The sequence below is a fragment of the Salmo salar genome, chromosome 08 (assembly GCF_965601325.2).
Source record: "Salmo salar chromosome 08, fSalSal1, whole genome shotgun sequence".
NCBI lineage: Eukaryota > Metazoa > Chordata > Actinopteri > Salmoniformes > Salmonidae > Salmo > Salmo salar.
Window position 1 is genome coordinate 42,155,005 of NC_138298.1, and position 16,225 is coordinate 42,171,229.

The 16,225-nt window shown below is 42.4% G+C and overlaps 2 protein-coding genes across 2 annotated transcripts in view; both read left to right on the forward strand.

The window, feature by feature from the left end:
• The window catches only part of LOC123733061 (NACHT, LRR and PYD domains-containing protein 1 homolog), a 125,329-nt gene extending 110,203 nt beyond the window's left edge, over positions 1 to 15,126 (forward strand). The window contains exons 5-7 of the mRNA XM_082978251.1: positions 10,148 to 10,280; positions 10,366 to 10,386; positions 12,932 to 15,126. Coding sequence (XP_082834377.1) covers positions 10,148 to 10,280; positions 10,366 to 10,386; positions 12,932 to 13,332 — 555 coding nt within the window. The 3' untranslated portion in view covers positions 13,333 to 15,126. The remainder of the gene's footprint in view (positions 1 to 10,147; positions 10,281 to 10,365; positions 10,387 to 12,931) is intronic.
• Positions 8,904 to 10,047, forward strand: LOC145881482 (NACHT, LRR and PYD domains-containing protein 1 homolog). Its single transcript, XM_082978269.1, has 4 exons — positions 8,904 to 8,968; positions 9,101 to 9,315; positions 9,508 to 9,764; positions 9,922 to 10,047. Exons 1-4 carry the CDS (start codon positions 8,961 to 8,963, stop codon positions 9,937 to 9,939), a joined length of 498 nt encoding a protein of 165 aa, XP_082834395.1. The 5' UTR covers positions 8,904 to 8,960; the 3' UTR covers positions 9,940 to 10,047.
• Positions 15,127 to 16,225: the final 1,099 nt, after the last annotated feature.

Genomic DNA, 16,225 nt, shown 5'->3' on the forward strand with positions numbered 1-16,225 from the left:
TAATGACTCCAACCTAACTGTATGTAAACTTCCGACTTCAACTGTAAGTGTGTGTGTGAAGCAACAATCTATCTTCAATATTAAAGCTGATCCACCCCTGATTATTATCAATGACTTATCAACAGCTGTAACAAGTTGTCCACTGCAGGAAACCCTCACTGGTACCCTAATTTATAGAAAGATCCATGTATGCTATACAGTATAAAGTTGTAGTTGTTTAATCACGGTCAATCTGTCTGCTATCCCAACACCAGAGACCATGGTGGAGAGAGTTGGATCAAGCCTGGACCTGAGAAAAGTGAGTGTTAAATGATTTACTTGTTTTCCAATCAAAATATGATTATAGCTTATACTTGAGTCCCAGGCAAGGAACACAATAATTATGTATTTGTGACCCGTTTCAGGAAACTAGGCATATGTCGCAAGTCACGACTTCACAGGAGAGCCTTCTATCAAAATGCATTTTTGGGGCAGAAATGCCATATGGAACATGTGAACTTTCATGTGCCTTAATAACTTGTATGCCATCTGTAAATATGAATAAGACTGTTAAATTACGAGCCTTGTTGGTTAAGCTACAGAAAAAGTCAGAAACCTTCCCACTAGCCATAATTGGCTGAGATAATGAGTGGGCTGGACATGCAAAGAGAGGAGTTCGGATTGGTTTGCCATAGAAGGCTTCTGTCTATTTGACCTGGTCAGTCTGTTGGTAATCCTGTTGAATGCTGCTTTTTTAAAAATGTATTGTTTAGTAGAGTTGCTCTCCACTTTCTGGAGGATCGAGTTTTGAAATCTGTGGAATTAGAGTATGATAGCTAAAGAGATGGAAGAAACACCTGTCTCCGGATTACATCTTCAAACTAAGGGCAACCGTGGCATGGCATCTGTGAAAGGGAGACGCGTCCATCATGCATGATGATGTATACGGGTAGGATAGTCTAGCTAACTACATTTTCAGATATTTCTAATTTTGACAAAGGGGTTTCATTTCAAGCTAAAGTGTACTGTTAGCTAGCTAGTTAACGTTAGCTGGCTGGCTCCCTAGCTAAAGTTACGTGTATGACGTTATTATTCGTATCCCAGAACCGTTTGCTTTGCTAGTTAGAGCCTAATGTTAGCTAGCTAACATTGAACCTGGTTGCTTAGCTCCCAGCAGATTCATGCAGGGTAGTAACGACATGATTTGGCACTATGTTCATTGTTGTTAAAAATATATATATTTCATGGAACAGCAGTTTTTACTGCTATTAGCCAATAGTCAGTTTTACGAGGGTATGTTTGGCGGCCTGAGTGAAGGAGGCTTTGTTGCGAAATAGGAAGCCGATTCTAGATTTCATTTTGGATTGGAGATGTTTAATATGAGTCTAGAAGGAGAGTTTACAGTCTAGCCAGACACCTAGGTATTTGTAGTTGTCCACATATTCTAAGTTAGAACGGTCCAGAGTAGTGATGCTGGACGGGCGGGCAGGTGTGGGCAGCGAACGTTTGAAAAGCATGCATTTAGTTTTACTTGCGTTTAAGAGTAGTTGGAGACCACGGACGGAGTGTTGTATGGCATTGAAGCTCGTTTGGAGGTTAGTTAACAGTGTCCAAGGAAGGGCTAGATGTATACAGAATGGTGTCGTCTGCGTAGAGGTGGATCAGGGAATCCAGAGCGACATTGTTGATATATGCAGAGAAAAGAGTCGGTCCGAGAATTGAACCCGGTGGTACCCCCATAGACTGCCAGAGGTCCGGACAACAGGCCCTCCGATTTGACACACTGAACTATGTCTGAGAAGTAGTTGGTGAACCAGGCGAGGCAGTCATTTGAGAAACCAAGGCTATTGAGTCTGCCGATAAGAATACAGTGATTGACAGAGTCGAAAGCCTTGGCCAGGTCGATGAAGACGGCTGCACAGTACTGTCTTTTATTGATGGCGGTTATGATATCGTTTAGTACCTTGAGCGTGGCCGAGGTGCACCCTTGACCATTTCGGAAACCGGATTGCACAGCGGAGAAGGTACGGGTATGGTGGGATTCGAAATGATCAGTGATCTGTTTATTGACTTGGCTTTCGAAGACTTTAGAAAGGCAGAGCAGGATGGATATCGATCTATAACAGTTTGGGTCTAGAGTGTCACCCCCTTTGAAGAGGGGGATGACCGCGGCAGCTTTCCAATCTTTAGGGATCTCGGACGATACGAGAGGTTGAACAGACTGGTAATAGGGGTTGCAACAATGGCGGCGGATAATTTTAGAAAGAGGGTCCAGATTGTGTAGCCTAGCTGATTTGTACCGGTCCAGGTTTTGCAGGTCTTTCATAACATCTGCTCTCTGGATTTGGGTGAAGGAGAAGCTGTGGAGGCTTGGGCAAGTAGCTGTGGGGGGTGCGGAGCTGTTGCCCGGGGTTAGGGTAGCCAGGAGGAAAGCATGGCCAGCCGTAGAGAAATGCTTATTGAAATTCTCGATTATCGTGGATTTATCAGTGGTGACAGTGTTACCTAGCCTCAGTGCAGTGGGCAGCTGGGAGGAGGTGCTCTTATTCTCCATGGACTTTACAGTGTCCCAGAACTTTTTGGAGTTAGAGCTACAGGATGCAAATTTCTGTTTGAAAAAGCTAGTCTTTGCTTTCCTGCCTGTGTATTGGTTCCTGACTTCCCTGAAAAGTTGCATATCGCGGGGACTATTCGATGCTAGTGCAGTCCGCCACAGGATGTTTTTGTGCTGGTCGAGGGCAGTCAGGTCTGGAGTGAACCAATGGCTATATCTGTTCTTAGTTCTACATTTTTTGAAAGGGGCATGCTTATTTAAGATGGTGAGGAAATTACTTTTAAAGAACAACCAGGCATCCTCGACTGACGGGATGAGGTCAATATCCTTCCAGGATACCCGGGCCAGGTTGATTAGAAAGGCCTGCTCGCTGAAGTGTTTTAGGGAGCGTTTGACAGTGATGAGGGGTGGTCGTTTGACCGCGGACCCATAGCAGATGCAGGCAATGAGGCAGTGATCGTTGAGATCCTGGTTGAAAACAGCAGAGGTGTATTTGGAGGGCAAGTTGGTCAGGATAATATCTATGAGGGTGCCCATGTTTACGGATTTAGGGTTGTACCTGGTGGGTAACTAGTTAACGAGCCAGCCAGATAATGTTAGCTAACGTTAACTAACGTTATGTGACGTGGTTGATCTTACACGTTGTTTACCTAGCTATCTAGCTACATGTCTTAAGCTAAAGTGTACAACACCCATTGAATATGGCCAGTGTCAGTAAATGTCGACAAAAAGTCAGCAGAGCTGGTAAGGCTGTTTTCATGAGATAAACAACAGAGGTAAACAAATCGGCCAGAGTGTCAGGTGTGCTCTGAACACTCCAAGAGTGAAACGAGATGGGTGGGGCTAAAGCTTAAGTGGGTGTGAACGATGCTATTCACTAAATACCAAAACATTCAAAGGCAATTTTCTCAAAAGTGAGTTTACAAGTTGATCAACTTTCAAAGCAGAATTATGTTCCCATTGTTCCTCAAAATGCAGTGTATGATATACCATTTTGTAGCTCTGAGTCTCTACTTTTATCCAGTGTAAAAAACACAATTTAAAATTGAGAATGAATAACACCAAATCTAGGTGGTGAGTCACATTTGGTCAAAACAAACTTAAGCTTTCATTTTAGAAACTAGGGAACCAGAAATCAGGCCCCTAACGTCTACAAAACATGGACCAGAGTGATGTTTCCTGCTTCCACAAACATGAATTAATAGAACAATGTAATTGTATCCTTAATACTTTTCACGTCAGATTATGGTAATGAGTGTATAAATCATGTATGACTTCAATATCCACACAACATTCTAAGCCTGTTGCTCACTTATATTCCTTGTTATTACAAGTCTAAGTCAAACGATTAAAACAATTCATCGAGTTAATGGCATTAGTTCAATTTTAGAATTTGTTCAAATTTGTCCCTAAATAAAACATTGTCCATTTTTAAAAAGCAGTGCATTGAGTTATAAGCATGCAATGCTTTGATTGTAAGGGAAAAAACACAAAATAATCTGTATCAGAATGTTTTTTCACCATAAACAACACCAAGTCTCTGTAACATACAGTTCTTTAAGTAGCCCTGCTTATCAATGTTCTTGAAGTTTGACACTTGCGCGTACACACACACACACTTCAGGAGTTTTATGAGTGTTCTCCCAATTTCTGATTGGAGGGTTGAAAATGGAATGGAGTCAAACGTGGTTTCCATATGCTTGAAGTGTTTAATATCGTTCCATTTATTTCATTCCAGCCATTACAATGAGCCCGTCCTCCTATATCTCCTCCCACCAGCCTCCACTGATATCTAAAAAAAAAACAGCATGACATTACATTTCACAACACATTAACTGTGTGCCATCAGGCTACTACTCCACTACCACATATCTACAACACAAAATCCATGTATGTGAGTGTATGGTCTGTATGTTATCATGTTTGTGTGTACAGTGCATTCGGAAAGTATTCAGACCTCTTTACTACTTCCACATTTTGTTACATTACAGCCTTATTCTAAAATGGATTAAATTACTTTTTTTCAATCTACACACAATACTCTATAACGACAAACTGAAAACAGGTTTTTAGAAATGTTAGCAAAATTAGAAAATTAATACCTTATTTACGTAAGTATTCAGACCTTTTGCTATGAGACTCGTAATTGAGCTCATGTACATCCTGTTTTCGTTGATCATCTTTGAGATGTTTCTACAACTTAATTGGAGTCCACCTGTGATAAACTCAATTGATTGGACATGATTTTGAAAAGGCACACACCTGTCTATATAAGGTCCCACAGTTGACAGTACATGTCAGAGCAAAAACCAAGCTATGAGGTTCGAAGTAATTGTCCATAGAGCTCCGAAACAGGATTGTAACTCTTCCTAGAGCTGGCCGCCCGGCCAAACTGAGCAATCGGGGAGAAGTGCCTCGGTCAGGAAGTTGACCAAGAACCCAATGGTCACTATGACAGAGCTTGAGAGGCCCTCTGTGGACATGGAATAACATTCAAGAAGGACAACCTTCTCTGCAGCACTCCACTAATCAGCCACTCCTCAGTAAAAGGCACCTGACAGCCTGCTTGGAGTTTGCCAAAAGGCACCGAAAGGACTCTCAGAACATGAGAAACAAGATTCTCTGGTCTGATGAAACCAAGCTTGAACTCTTTGGTCTGGAGGAAACCAGGCACAGCTCATTACCTGGTCAATACCATCCCTACGGTGAAGCATGGTGGTGGCATGCTGCGGGGATGTTTTTCAGCAGCAGAGACTGGGAGACTAGTCAGGATCGAGGGGAAGGATGAACGGAGCAAAGTACAGAGATCCTTGATGAAAACCTGCTCCAGAGTGCTCAGGACCTCAGACTGGGGTGAAGGATCACCTTCCAATAGAACAACGACCCTAAACTATGAATCAACACATATGGAATCATGTAGGAAGCAAAAAAAGTGTTAAACAAATCAAAATATATTTCATATTTGAGATTCTTCAAATAGCCACCCTTTGCCATGATTACAGCTTTGCACACTCTTGGCATTCTCTCAACCAGCCCAACCAATGCCAAGAGTGTTCAAAGCTGTCATCAAGGCAAAGGGTGGCTATTTGAAGAATCTCAAACATAAAATACATTTGGATTTGTTTAACACTTTTTGGTTACTACATGATTCCATGTGTTATGTCATGGTTTTGATGTCTTCACTACTTTTCTACAATGTAGAAAATAGTAAAAAATAAAGAAAAAAGCCTTGAATGAGTAGGTGTTCAAACACTTTTGACCGGTAGTGTGTGTGTGTAACGGTCGTCGTGAGGAATGGACCAAGGTGCAGCGGAGATGTGTATACTCATCTTCTTTATTGAGTAAAAGGTGAAAACAAAAAGAACACGTATACAAACGTAAACGACCGACAAACAGTCTTGCAGGCTAAACATAGCAGTACAAAGAACAACCTCCGACAATTGCCCTAACCAACACATACCTATTTATAGGACCATCAATCAGAGGCAACGAGAACACCTGCCTCCAATTGAAGGTCCAACCCCCAATTAACTAAACATAGAAATAGACTAAACTAGGCAGAACATAGAAATACACTAACAATGTCAGTTCCCAAAAAACCCCGGAATACATAAATCAAACACCCCTCTACATAGACACACACCCCGAACCACATAAAACAAACACCCCCCTGCCACGTCCTGACCAAACTACAATAACAAATAACCCCCTACTGGTCAGAACGTGACAGTGTGTGTGTATATATATATATATATATATTACTGCTCAAAAAAATAAAGGGAACACTTAAACAACACATCCTAGATCTGAATGAAATAAATAATCTTATTAAATACTTTTTTCTTTACATAGTTGAATGTGCTGACAACAAAATCACACAAAAATAATCAATGGAAATCCAATTTATCAACCCATGAAGGTCTGGATTTGGAGTCACACAAAATTAAAGTGGAAAACCACACTACAGGCTGATCCAACTTTGATGTAATGTCCTTAAAACAAGTCAAAATGAGGCTCAGTAGTGTGTGTGTGGCCTCCACGTGCCTGTATGACCTCCCTACAATGCCTGGGCATGCTCCTGATGAGGTGGCGGATGGTCTCCTGAGGGATCTCCTCCCAGACCTGGACTAAAGCATCCGCCAACTCCTGGACAGTCTGTGATGTCCCAGATGTGCTCAATTGGATTCAGGTCTGGGGAACGGGCGGGCCAGTCCATAGCATCAATGCCTTCCTCTTGCAGGAACTGCTGACACACTCCAGCCACATGAGGTCTAGCATTGTCTTGCATTAGGAGAAACCCAGGGCCAACCGCACCAGCATATGGTCTCACAAGGGGTCTGAGGATCTCATCTCGGTACCTAATGGCAGTCAGGCTATCTAGGGCGAGCACATGGAGGGCTGTGCGGCCCCCCAAAGAAATGCCACCCCACACCATGACTGACCCACCGCCAAACCGGTCATGCTGGAGGATGTTGCAGGCAGCAGAACGTTCTCCACGGCGTCTACAGACTCTGTCACGTCTGTCACGTGCTCAGTGTGAACCTGCTTTCATCTGTGAAGAGCACAGGACGCCAGTGGCGAATTTGCCAATCTTGGTGTTCTCTGGCAAATGCCAAACGTCCTGCACGGTGTTGGGCTGTAAGCACAACCCCCACCTGTGGATGTTGGGCCCTCATAGCACCCTCATGGAGTCTGTTTCTGACCGTTTGAGCAGACACATGCACATTTGTGGCCTGCTGGAGGTCATTTTGCAGGGCTCTGGCAGTGCTTCTCCTGCTCCTCCTTGCACAAAGGTGGAGGTAGCTGTCCTGCTGCTGGGTTGTTGCCCTCCTACGGCCTCCTCCACGTCTCCTGATGTACTGGCCTGTCTCCTGGTAGCGCCTCCATGCTCTGGACACTACGCTGACAGACACAGCAAACCGTTCTTGCCACAGCTCGCATTGATGTGCCATCCTGGATGAGCTGCACTACCTGAGCCACTTGTGTGGGTTGTAGACTCCGTCTCATGCTACCACTAGAGTGAAAGCACCGCCAGCATTCAAAAGTGACCAAAACATCAGCCAGGAAGCATAGGAACTGAGAAGTTGTCTGTGGTCCCCACGTGAATAACCACTCCTTTATTGGGGGTGTCTTGCTAATTGCCTATAATTTCCACCTGTTGTCTATTCCATTTGCACAACAGCATGTGAAATTTATTGTCAATCAGTGTTGCTTCCTAAGTGGACAGTTTGATTTCATATAAGTGTGATTGACTTGGAGTTACATTGTGTTGTTTAAGTGTTCCCTTTATTTTTTTGAGCAGTGTGTATGTGTATATATGTATGTGTAAATATGTATGTGTGTATATATATATATGTATATATATATATGTGTGTGTATATATATGTATATATATATATATATGTGTGTCTATATATTTATTTATTTATTTATTTTTATTCTGATTTTTCAGGGGGTAGCAGCAGCCCCCACTGCCCTCAGTAGTCTGTCATTCCTTTTCCCTCTCAACCATACAATTTAATTCCTCATCAATCCATGGTAATTTAACAGCGTTTACAGTCAGTTATTAATGGGTGCATGGTTATTAGTAACTGAAATAAGCAATTTCATAAATGCGTCTGGTTGCTTGACAGTCTAATTACCGGTATTTAAATATCTGTTTTATAGAACAGCTACTTTTGACTTCAGGGATTCCTCAGAGCTGTAAGACTTGTGACCATGTTGAGGTAAGTCATAATGTCAATTCTTACTTTTACATACCTGCAGGAGTCAGGTACAGTCTCAAAGCCAGGTGTGTACTGACCAACCATTCATACTGGGATATAGACAGTCCTGTGTTCTGCTTTAGTAATATAAACACAGTCTCAAAGCCAGGTGTGTACTGACCAACCATTCATACTGGGTTATAGACAGTCCTGTGTTCTGCTTTAGTAATATAAACACTGTCTCAAAGCCAGGTGTGTACTGACCAACCATTCATACTGGGATATAGACAGTCCTGTGTTCTGCTTTAGTAATATAAACACAGTCTCAAAGCCAGGTGTGTACTGACCAACCATTCATACTGGGATATAGACAGTCCTGTGTTCTGCTTGTAGGCATGCAGGATTTTAGCTGTTGTCACCTTTGTTCATTAGACAGTTTAATCAATATATCACCAGCATTCTATGTAACATTGAATAAATACATTAGATACATGATTGTTTTTTAATGGGCCAGTTTCCCAGACACAGATTAAGTCTAGTCCTGGACTTTAAAGAACTTTCCATTGAAACTTCCATTGAGCATGCTTTTTAGTCCTGCACTAGACTCAATCTTTGTCCAGGAAACAGGCCCCATATGTATTACTGACATGCTTGTCCTTGTTCAGGACTCCACACACTGGCTTCAGATTGAACCCTTGACTTCCACTGTCAAGGGAGTGACAATGTTCAGGTAAAATAACTACTTTTAACATTTCATTCCACTTGCTAGAGTATTTCCCCATTACCTTTGGGAATAGTCTTCTAATCCAACCTCTCCATTTGACCATTGACCCTCTCTACCATATCTTGTTGTTGCACTCAGGCACAGGACACCCAAAGGGAGTTATGAGTGCACAGTGTCTGGGCTCCGCTGGCTATGTGAGAGAGATGTCATTCTGAAGTATCACTTCAGGAACTGGGAACCCTACAGTCAACTTCTGAAAGACATGCAGTACACACAAGGTGGTCCATTGCTGGACATCACTATGGAGTTAGGTGAACTGGAGGAAGTTCATCTGCCACACTTTGTCTGTTTAGGTAAAACCATATAGAAATAGTATTCAGAAAGACATTTCCATGTAACTGACTTTCACTTCCTGAATTAATGAATGAATGAACTATTCTGGGAGTTTGAGTTTACTGTGATCTGGTACTGCATATTCTTTGTGTTTTAGTTGGATGAATAATACAATATTTGTCTTTCTGTCTCCTTTTTATTGTGTTGTTCAGGGACCAACCCTTCCTTGAGGAATGAGATGAAGATTCTTCATGTAGAGGAACATGGAGTGTCTTTAGAGGAAGTGCATGAGGTCACCAGATTCCATGCTAAGATTCTCCATCCCAAATTCTCTGCTTTCTCTGTTATACTGAGATTACTGTCTTGGAAAGTAGATGTCCACTGTGAGCTGATGCTCTATCTGACAGTGATGAAGGAATCACTAATTCCACGCCTATACCTGTTCCCCAGTAACCCCGGCCAAATACAGGTGAGGGACCATTATTATAGAGATGACCTTAACTAACCAGTGGTGCAGTTTATGTTGACCCTCATTAAATGAAGATAAGTGTGTTGCTAGTTTTCTGAATAATGTTTGAATTAGACTATACATTGACTGGCTATGTATTCCGTGCCTCGTTTCACAGGCTGTGGAACAACAGTAAAAGTCTCAAGGGTCTTCAAGGATTCTCATCTCAAGACCAGAGCAGTCCTTCAAACTGAATAGTTCCTTCAGACTGAACATTCCCTGTTCTACCTCCATCAATCCACAGGTACAGTTTCAGTAGACTAAGAACATGAATCTGACATTTAAGTCACATTTCTATGCATTGATCTCTCTCTCTCTCTCTAAATCTCTCTCTCTCCCTCCAGAGGATTCATCTCATACATAGAGACACCACACCAAGCTTTTTCAGGGCGGTTGTGAAAATGACAGGGATTGACATTGAGATGGAGTTATTCAGTGATGATGAGAGGACAGTATGGAAAGAAATTGTATTACGAGGTAGGAGCACATGTCAATCATCACTTTGTACTTTTGTACCAGATGCTATTTATAGTGATATAACCTCATGTTGTTTATCTTTCAGATGAGTACTATCAGAACCAAGGTAAGACCCAGATGCAGACTGTCCAATTAACAGTGTTTATTGTAACAGGGGCAGGCAAAGACAGGTCAAGGCAGGCAGAGGTCAGTAATCCAGAGAGGGTGCAAAAGGTACCGATCGGCATTCAGGGTCAGAGACAGGCAGAGTGCTCAGGCAGGCGGGCTCAGAGGCAGGACAGGTAGAGTGGTCAGGCAGGCTGGCTCAGAGGCAGGACAGGCAAGGGTCAAAACCGGGAGGACAGGAAAAGAGAGACTGGGGAAAAAACAGGAGCTGAGACACAACGCTGGTTGACTTGAACAAACAAGACGAACTGGCAACAGACAAACAGAGAACACAGGAATAAGTACACAGGGGTAATGGGGAGATGGGCGACACCTGGAGGGGGGTGGAGACAATCACAAAGACAGGTGAAGCAGAACAGGGTGTGACAGAATACGTCACAGACACCCATTCAACAAGTATGTAAACATGAGAGTTACAGTGCATTCGGAAAGTATTCAGATCCCTTGACTTTTCCTAATTTTCTTAAATTAAATATTACATTTACATAAGTATTCAGACCCTTTACTCAGTACTTTGATGAAGCACCTTTGGCAGAAATTACAGCCTAGAATATTCTAGGGTATGACGCTACAAGCTTGGCACACCTGTATTTGGGGAGTTTCTCCAATTCTTCTCTGCAGATCCTCTCAAGCTCTGTCAGGTTGGATGGGGAGCGTCACTGCACAGCTATTTTCAGGTCTCTCCAGAGATGTTAGATCGGGTTCAAGTCCGGGCTCTGGCTGGGCCTCTCATAGACATTCAGAGACTTGTCTCGAAGCCACTCCTGCGTTGTCTTGACTGTGTGCTAAGGGTAGTTGTGCTGTTGGAAGGTGAACCTTCACCCCAGTCTGAGGTCCTGAGCACTCTGGAGCAGGTTTTCATCAAGGATCTCTTTGTACGTTCATCTTTCCCTTGAACCTGACTAGTCTCCCAGTCCCTGCCGCTGAAAAACATCCCCACAGCATGACGCTGCCACCACCATGCTTCACCGTAGGGATGGTGCCAGGTTTCTTCCAGACGATTGGCATTCAGGCCAAAGAGTTCAATCTTGGTTTCATCAGACCAGAGAATTTTGTTTCTAATGATCTGAAAGTCTCTTTGTGGCTTTTGGCAAACTCCAAGCAGGCTGTCATGTGCCGTTTACTGAGGAGTGGCTTCCGTGTGGCCACTCTACCATAAAGGCCTTGTTGGTGGAGTGCTGCAGAGATGGTTGTCCTTCTGGAAGGTTCTCCCATCTCCACAGAGGAACTCTGTAGCTCTGTCAGAGTGACCATCAGGTTCTTGGTCACCTCCCTGACCAAGGCTCTTCTCCCCCGATTGCTCAGTTTGGCCGGGTGGCCAGCTCTAGGAAGAGTCTTGGTGGTTCCAAACTTATTCCATTTAAGAATGATGGAGGCCACTGTGTTCTTGGGGACCGTTAATGCTGCAGACATTTTTTGGTACCCTTCCCCAGATCTGTGCCTCGACACAATCCAAACTCAGAGCTCTACGGACAATTCCTGAGACCTCATGGCTTGGTTTTTGCTCTGACATGCACAGTCAACTGAGGGACTTTTTATAGACCTTTCCAAATCATGTCCAATCAATTGAATTTACCACAGGTGGACTTCAATCAAGTTGTAGAAACATCTCAAGGATGCACCTAAGCTCAATTTCAAGTCTCATAGCAAAGCGTCTGAATACTTATGTAAATAAGATATTTCTGTTTTTTTTATCTTTAATAAATGTGTAAACATTTGCAAAAACCTGTTTTCACTTTGTGGAGGAATTTTAGAATAAGGCTGTAACGTAACAAAATGTGGAAAAAGTCAAGGGGTCTGAATACTTTCGAACAACCCTACAAACCTACCTACTGAATTCATCACTGAAACCCATTCAACTAGTAAGTAAACATGAGAAATACAAACCAATGACTTGAGGGCCAGTCAACATGGTTTACTGTAGGACCTGGACTAGTCCTGATTATAAAATACTGTCTTCAAGAACAATGACATCTCCTCCAGGACTTGATGTAGATTAACCTGGTTCTGAATGCCCCAATGACATCTCCTCCAGGACTTGATGTAGATTAACCTGGTTCTGAATGACCCAATGTCATCTCCTCCAGGACTTGATGTAGATTAACCTGGTTCTGAATGTCCCAATGACATCTCCTCCAGGACTTGATGTAGATTAGCCTGGTTCTGAATGGCCCAATGACATCTCTTCCAGGACTTGATGTAGATTAGCCTGGTTCTGAATGACCCAATGACATCTCCTCCAGGACTTGATGTAGATTAGCCTGGTTCTGAATGTTCCAGACTCCTTTTCTGTGAAACTGAATATGACTGAAACCTTAGTGGTGTGATGTGTTCATTGATGCAGGTCGTTATTGTTACAGAATGTGTTCTCAGTGCTAAGATTCAATAATACAATTCAGACTTTTATCACTTGGAAATAAGTCTGTTTCTAAATGTCTGAAATGTAAATGTACAAATGTAGTTATTTTGTAACCGGACTCTCTCAGGTGTTGTGTTGGGAGCAGGGTGTCCGGCTGAGAGCAGTTTGACTGGTTCTCCAGAGCAGCAGCTGCGTTCTGTACGGACAGAGTTTGTGAAACGAGTGTCAAGACCTGTCCTGAATGAACTGCTGGACGGACTCCTGCAACAAACAGTCATCAACCAGGAGGAAATGGAGTCAGTGAAGGTGATAGCTGAGAGGGCAGAGAAGGCACGTGACATCATCGACATGGTGTTGAGAAAAGGAAATGAGTCATGTTCCAGGATGATCAACCTTCTTGGGGAGCTGGACCCCTGTCTTTGTTCACTGCTTCAGACCAACAGTTGTAGTCAACCCCTGGGTGTGGGGAGACCAGGCAGAATAGACAGGCAGGATGTTTCAACATGTTCTTGCTGTCTGTTGCTTTAATTCAGAGTCACAAAAATGTACAGAAAATGTCAATCAAACATGACCACTATAATAGCAATAAACTTACTGAAGGACCAACCACACAGCATCTCTCCTTCTGCAGCCTCCTGGAAGTGTGGATCTTCTAGCAGGAGTGTCAGTCAGTCCTACACTAGGTACCTAGCTGGACCCCTATCTAGCAGGAGGGTCAGTCAGTCCTCCACTAGGTACCTAGCTGGACCCCTATCTAGCAGGAGGGTCAGTCAGTCCTCCACTAGGTACCTAGCTGGACCCCTATCTAGCAGGAGGGTCAGTCAGTCCTACACTTGGTACCTAGCTGGACCCCTATCTAGCAGGAGGGTCAGTCAGTCCTACACACATTCTACAGAAATGTATTTTAAATTATATATTGTACAGTGTGTGCCTGTTAGAGGTTCATGAGAGAGACTGAATATCAACACAACCATCTCAGTGTATCAGCAGCTTTCTCAGTGAGAGCCTCACGTCTGGAACACATTGACCATTGAAAGACATAAGGAGCTGTTGTCACGTCCTGACCAGAAAAGGGGTTATTTGTTATTGTAGTTTGGTCAGGACGTGGCAGGGGGTGTTTGTTTTATGTGGTTTGGGGTTTGTTGGGATATGTTCTTATGTAAGAGTGGTGTTTGTTTTATGTGTTCCGGGGTTTTTGGGTATTGTTCAGGTTTTGTATTTCTATGATTTTCTAGGTTGTGTATTTCTTTGTTGGCCTGGTATGGCTCTCAATCAGGAACAGCTGTACATCGTTGTTGCTGATTGGGAGTCATACTTAGGTAGCCCTTTTTTCACCTGTGGTTTGTGGGAAGTTGTTTTTGCATTGCTGTGTGTTTAGCCTGCAAGACTGTTTGTCGCTCGTTCGTTTTCTTGTTTTGTTACGTGTCTCAATAAAAGTAAATATGAGCCTTGGTCTACTCCATATGATGACCGTTACAGCTGTGTAACCTGTCACTCCTTTACCAATGACTGGAGAGTGTCTGAAGGACATATAAGGAGCTGTGTAACCTGTCACTCCTTTACCAATGACTGGAGAGTGTCTGAAGGACATATAAGGAGCTGTGTAACCTGTCACTCCTTTACCAATGACTTGAGAGTGTCTGAAGGACATATAAGGAGCTGTGTAACCTGTCACTCCTTTACCAATGACTTGAGAGTGGCTGAAGGACAATCAGCCCCCATTTATACACATGTTTTACTCAATGTTTTGTTTGTTGTAATGTTGAAAAAAAAATTTTTTATGTTTATCTACCTGCCCAGGGACTACAGTTGAAAACTAGCTAGCTGGTTAAATCTGGCACATTTACAGAAATGTTGATTGATGTGCAGAATCCCTGTCAAATACATGTAATATATTCTGTGTGTGTATATCTGTGTCTGTGTGTGTATTTCTATGTATGTCAGTAGGTCTCTGATTACTGTGATTAGTTCAATGTAACATCATATACTATACATTATAATCAGTCTGTTTTGGGTTCTGCAGAATCATTGTATATCATTGGTTACCCATCCTATCATGTTACCACACAGATGTGACTGTCTAGCTCAGCAGTTCCCAACATTTCCCATTCTGGAGACCATCAAATCACCGTCAAAAGCTCTTGAGGACCACCATTCACAGAGTCGCTGATATTTTTCCACATCAAATATATTGCCGGTCAAATTCTGTCAATACATGTGAATGTAACAAGGCCTGTAAAGGTCTATTATAATCATAAACTATTTGCATTGTGAATGCATTTGCATTCTACAATAAAATTCTGGTTCAAACCTCCAAATATACTAATGTGTTTGTTAACCTTTATTTTCTAGTTTATTTTATGCACTTTGAGATTATTCTTCTAATCAAAAGAGTGATTATTATTACTGTTATTATTATAATTATTCATTACCAGGGGCCTCATTTATCAATCATACGTAGGAGATAATCTGTATGTAAACCATGCAAGGGATCATTACCACGCAAAGTGTGAGATTTATCAATATAAATGTTAGCTTGACAGTGTGCAGCCCCATTACCATGCATACGAACAGAACAGCGCCAAGTGGTGGAATAAGGGAACTGCTTGTCAAGTGCAGAATGGGGAAAATATACTGAATGTTGAAAATGTCTGAAATTGTGAGTAATAATTACATTATTTTTAAATTGTATTGTATTTACATTGTGAATTCATGCAACACGTCTTGACAGGCTATATATCATTTGACCACATCAGTGCATTTGTTACGATAATAATCCATATAAAGTACAGAAACGTATTAAATTAGAGGTACATGTGAAAGGTAAACTATTGTGTAAATCCTATAACAGACTGAGATAATAGAAATCCAATGAGAGATGTCTGATCTGCTCTGTTGGAAGATTTGTCACCTCTGTAATGGAAATCCAAAGTTTCCATCCTTGGGTTTTTGGCAACGGGCACATTTCAATCAGAGGCATCTCACACGCGCAACAGGTTAAGAGGGGTTTCTTTGCCATCAAAGGGTTGCCAAATACGAATGGAGAAATAGACGATACCCACATCACCATGAAATCAACAAAACAAGTTCAACTAGGCTTCTACTCTTAATGTGAAGGTGATAGACTATGTGAACAGAGAAGACTTCTACTCTTAATGTGAAGGTGATAGACTATGTGAACAGAGAAGACTTCTACTCTTAATGTGAAGGTGATAGACTATGTGAACAGAGAAGACTTCTACTCTTAATGTGAAGGTGATAGACTATGTGAACAGAGAAGACTTCTACTCTTAATGTGAAGGTGATAGACTATGTGAACAGAGAAGGCTTCTACTCTTAATGTGAAGGTGATAGACTATGTGAACAGAGAAGACTTCTACTCTTAATGTGAAGGTGATAGACTATGTGAACAGAGAAGACT

Coding starts and splice junctions, on each gene's coding strand:
- LOC145881482 (XM_082978269.1), top strand. Junction 9,316..9,507: donor GCCACACTTTGTCTGTTTAG/GTAAAACCATAT, acceptor TGTGTTGTTCAG/GGACCAACCCTTCCTTGAGG.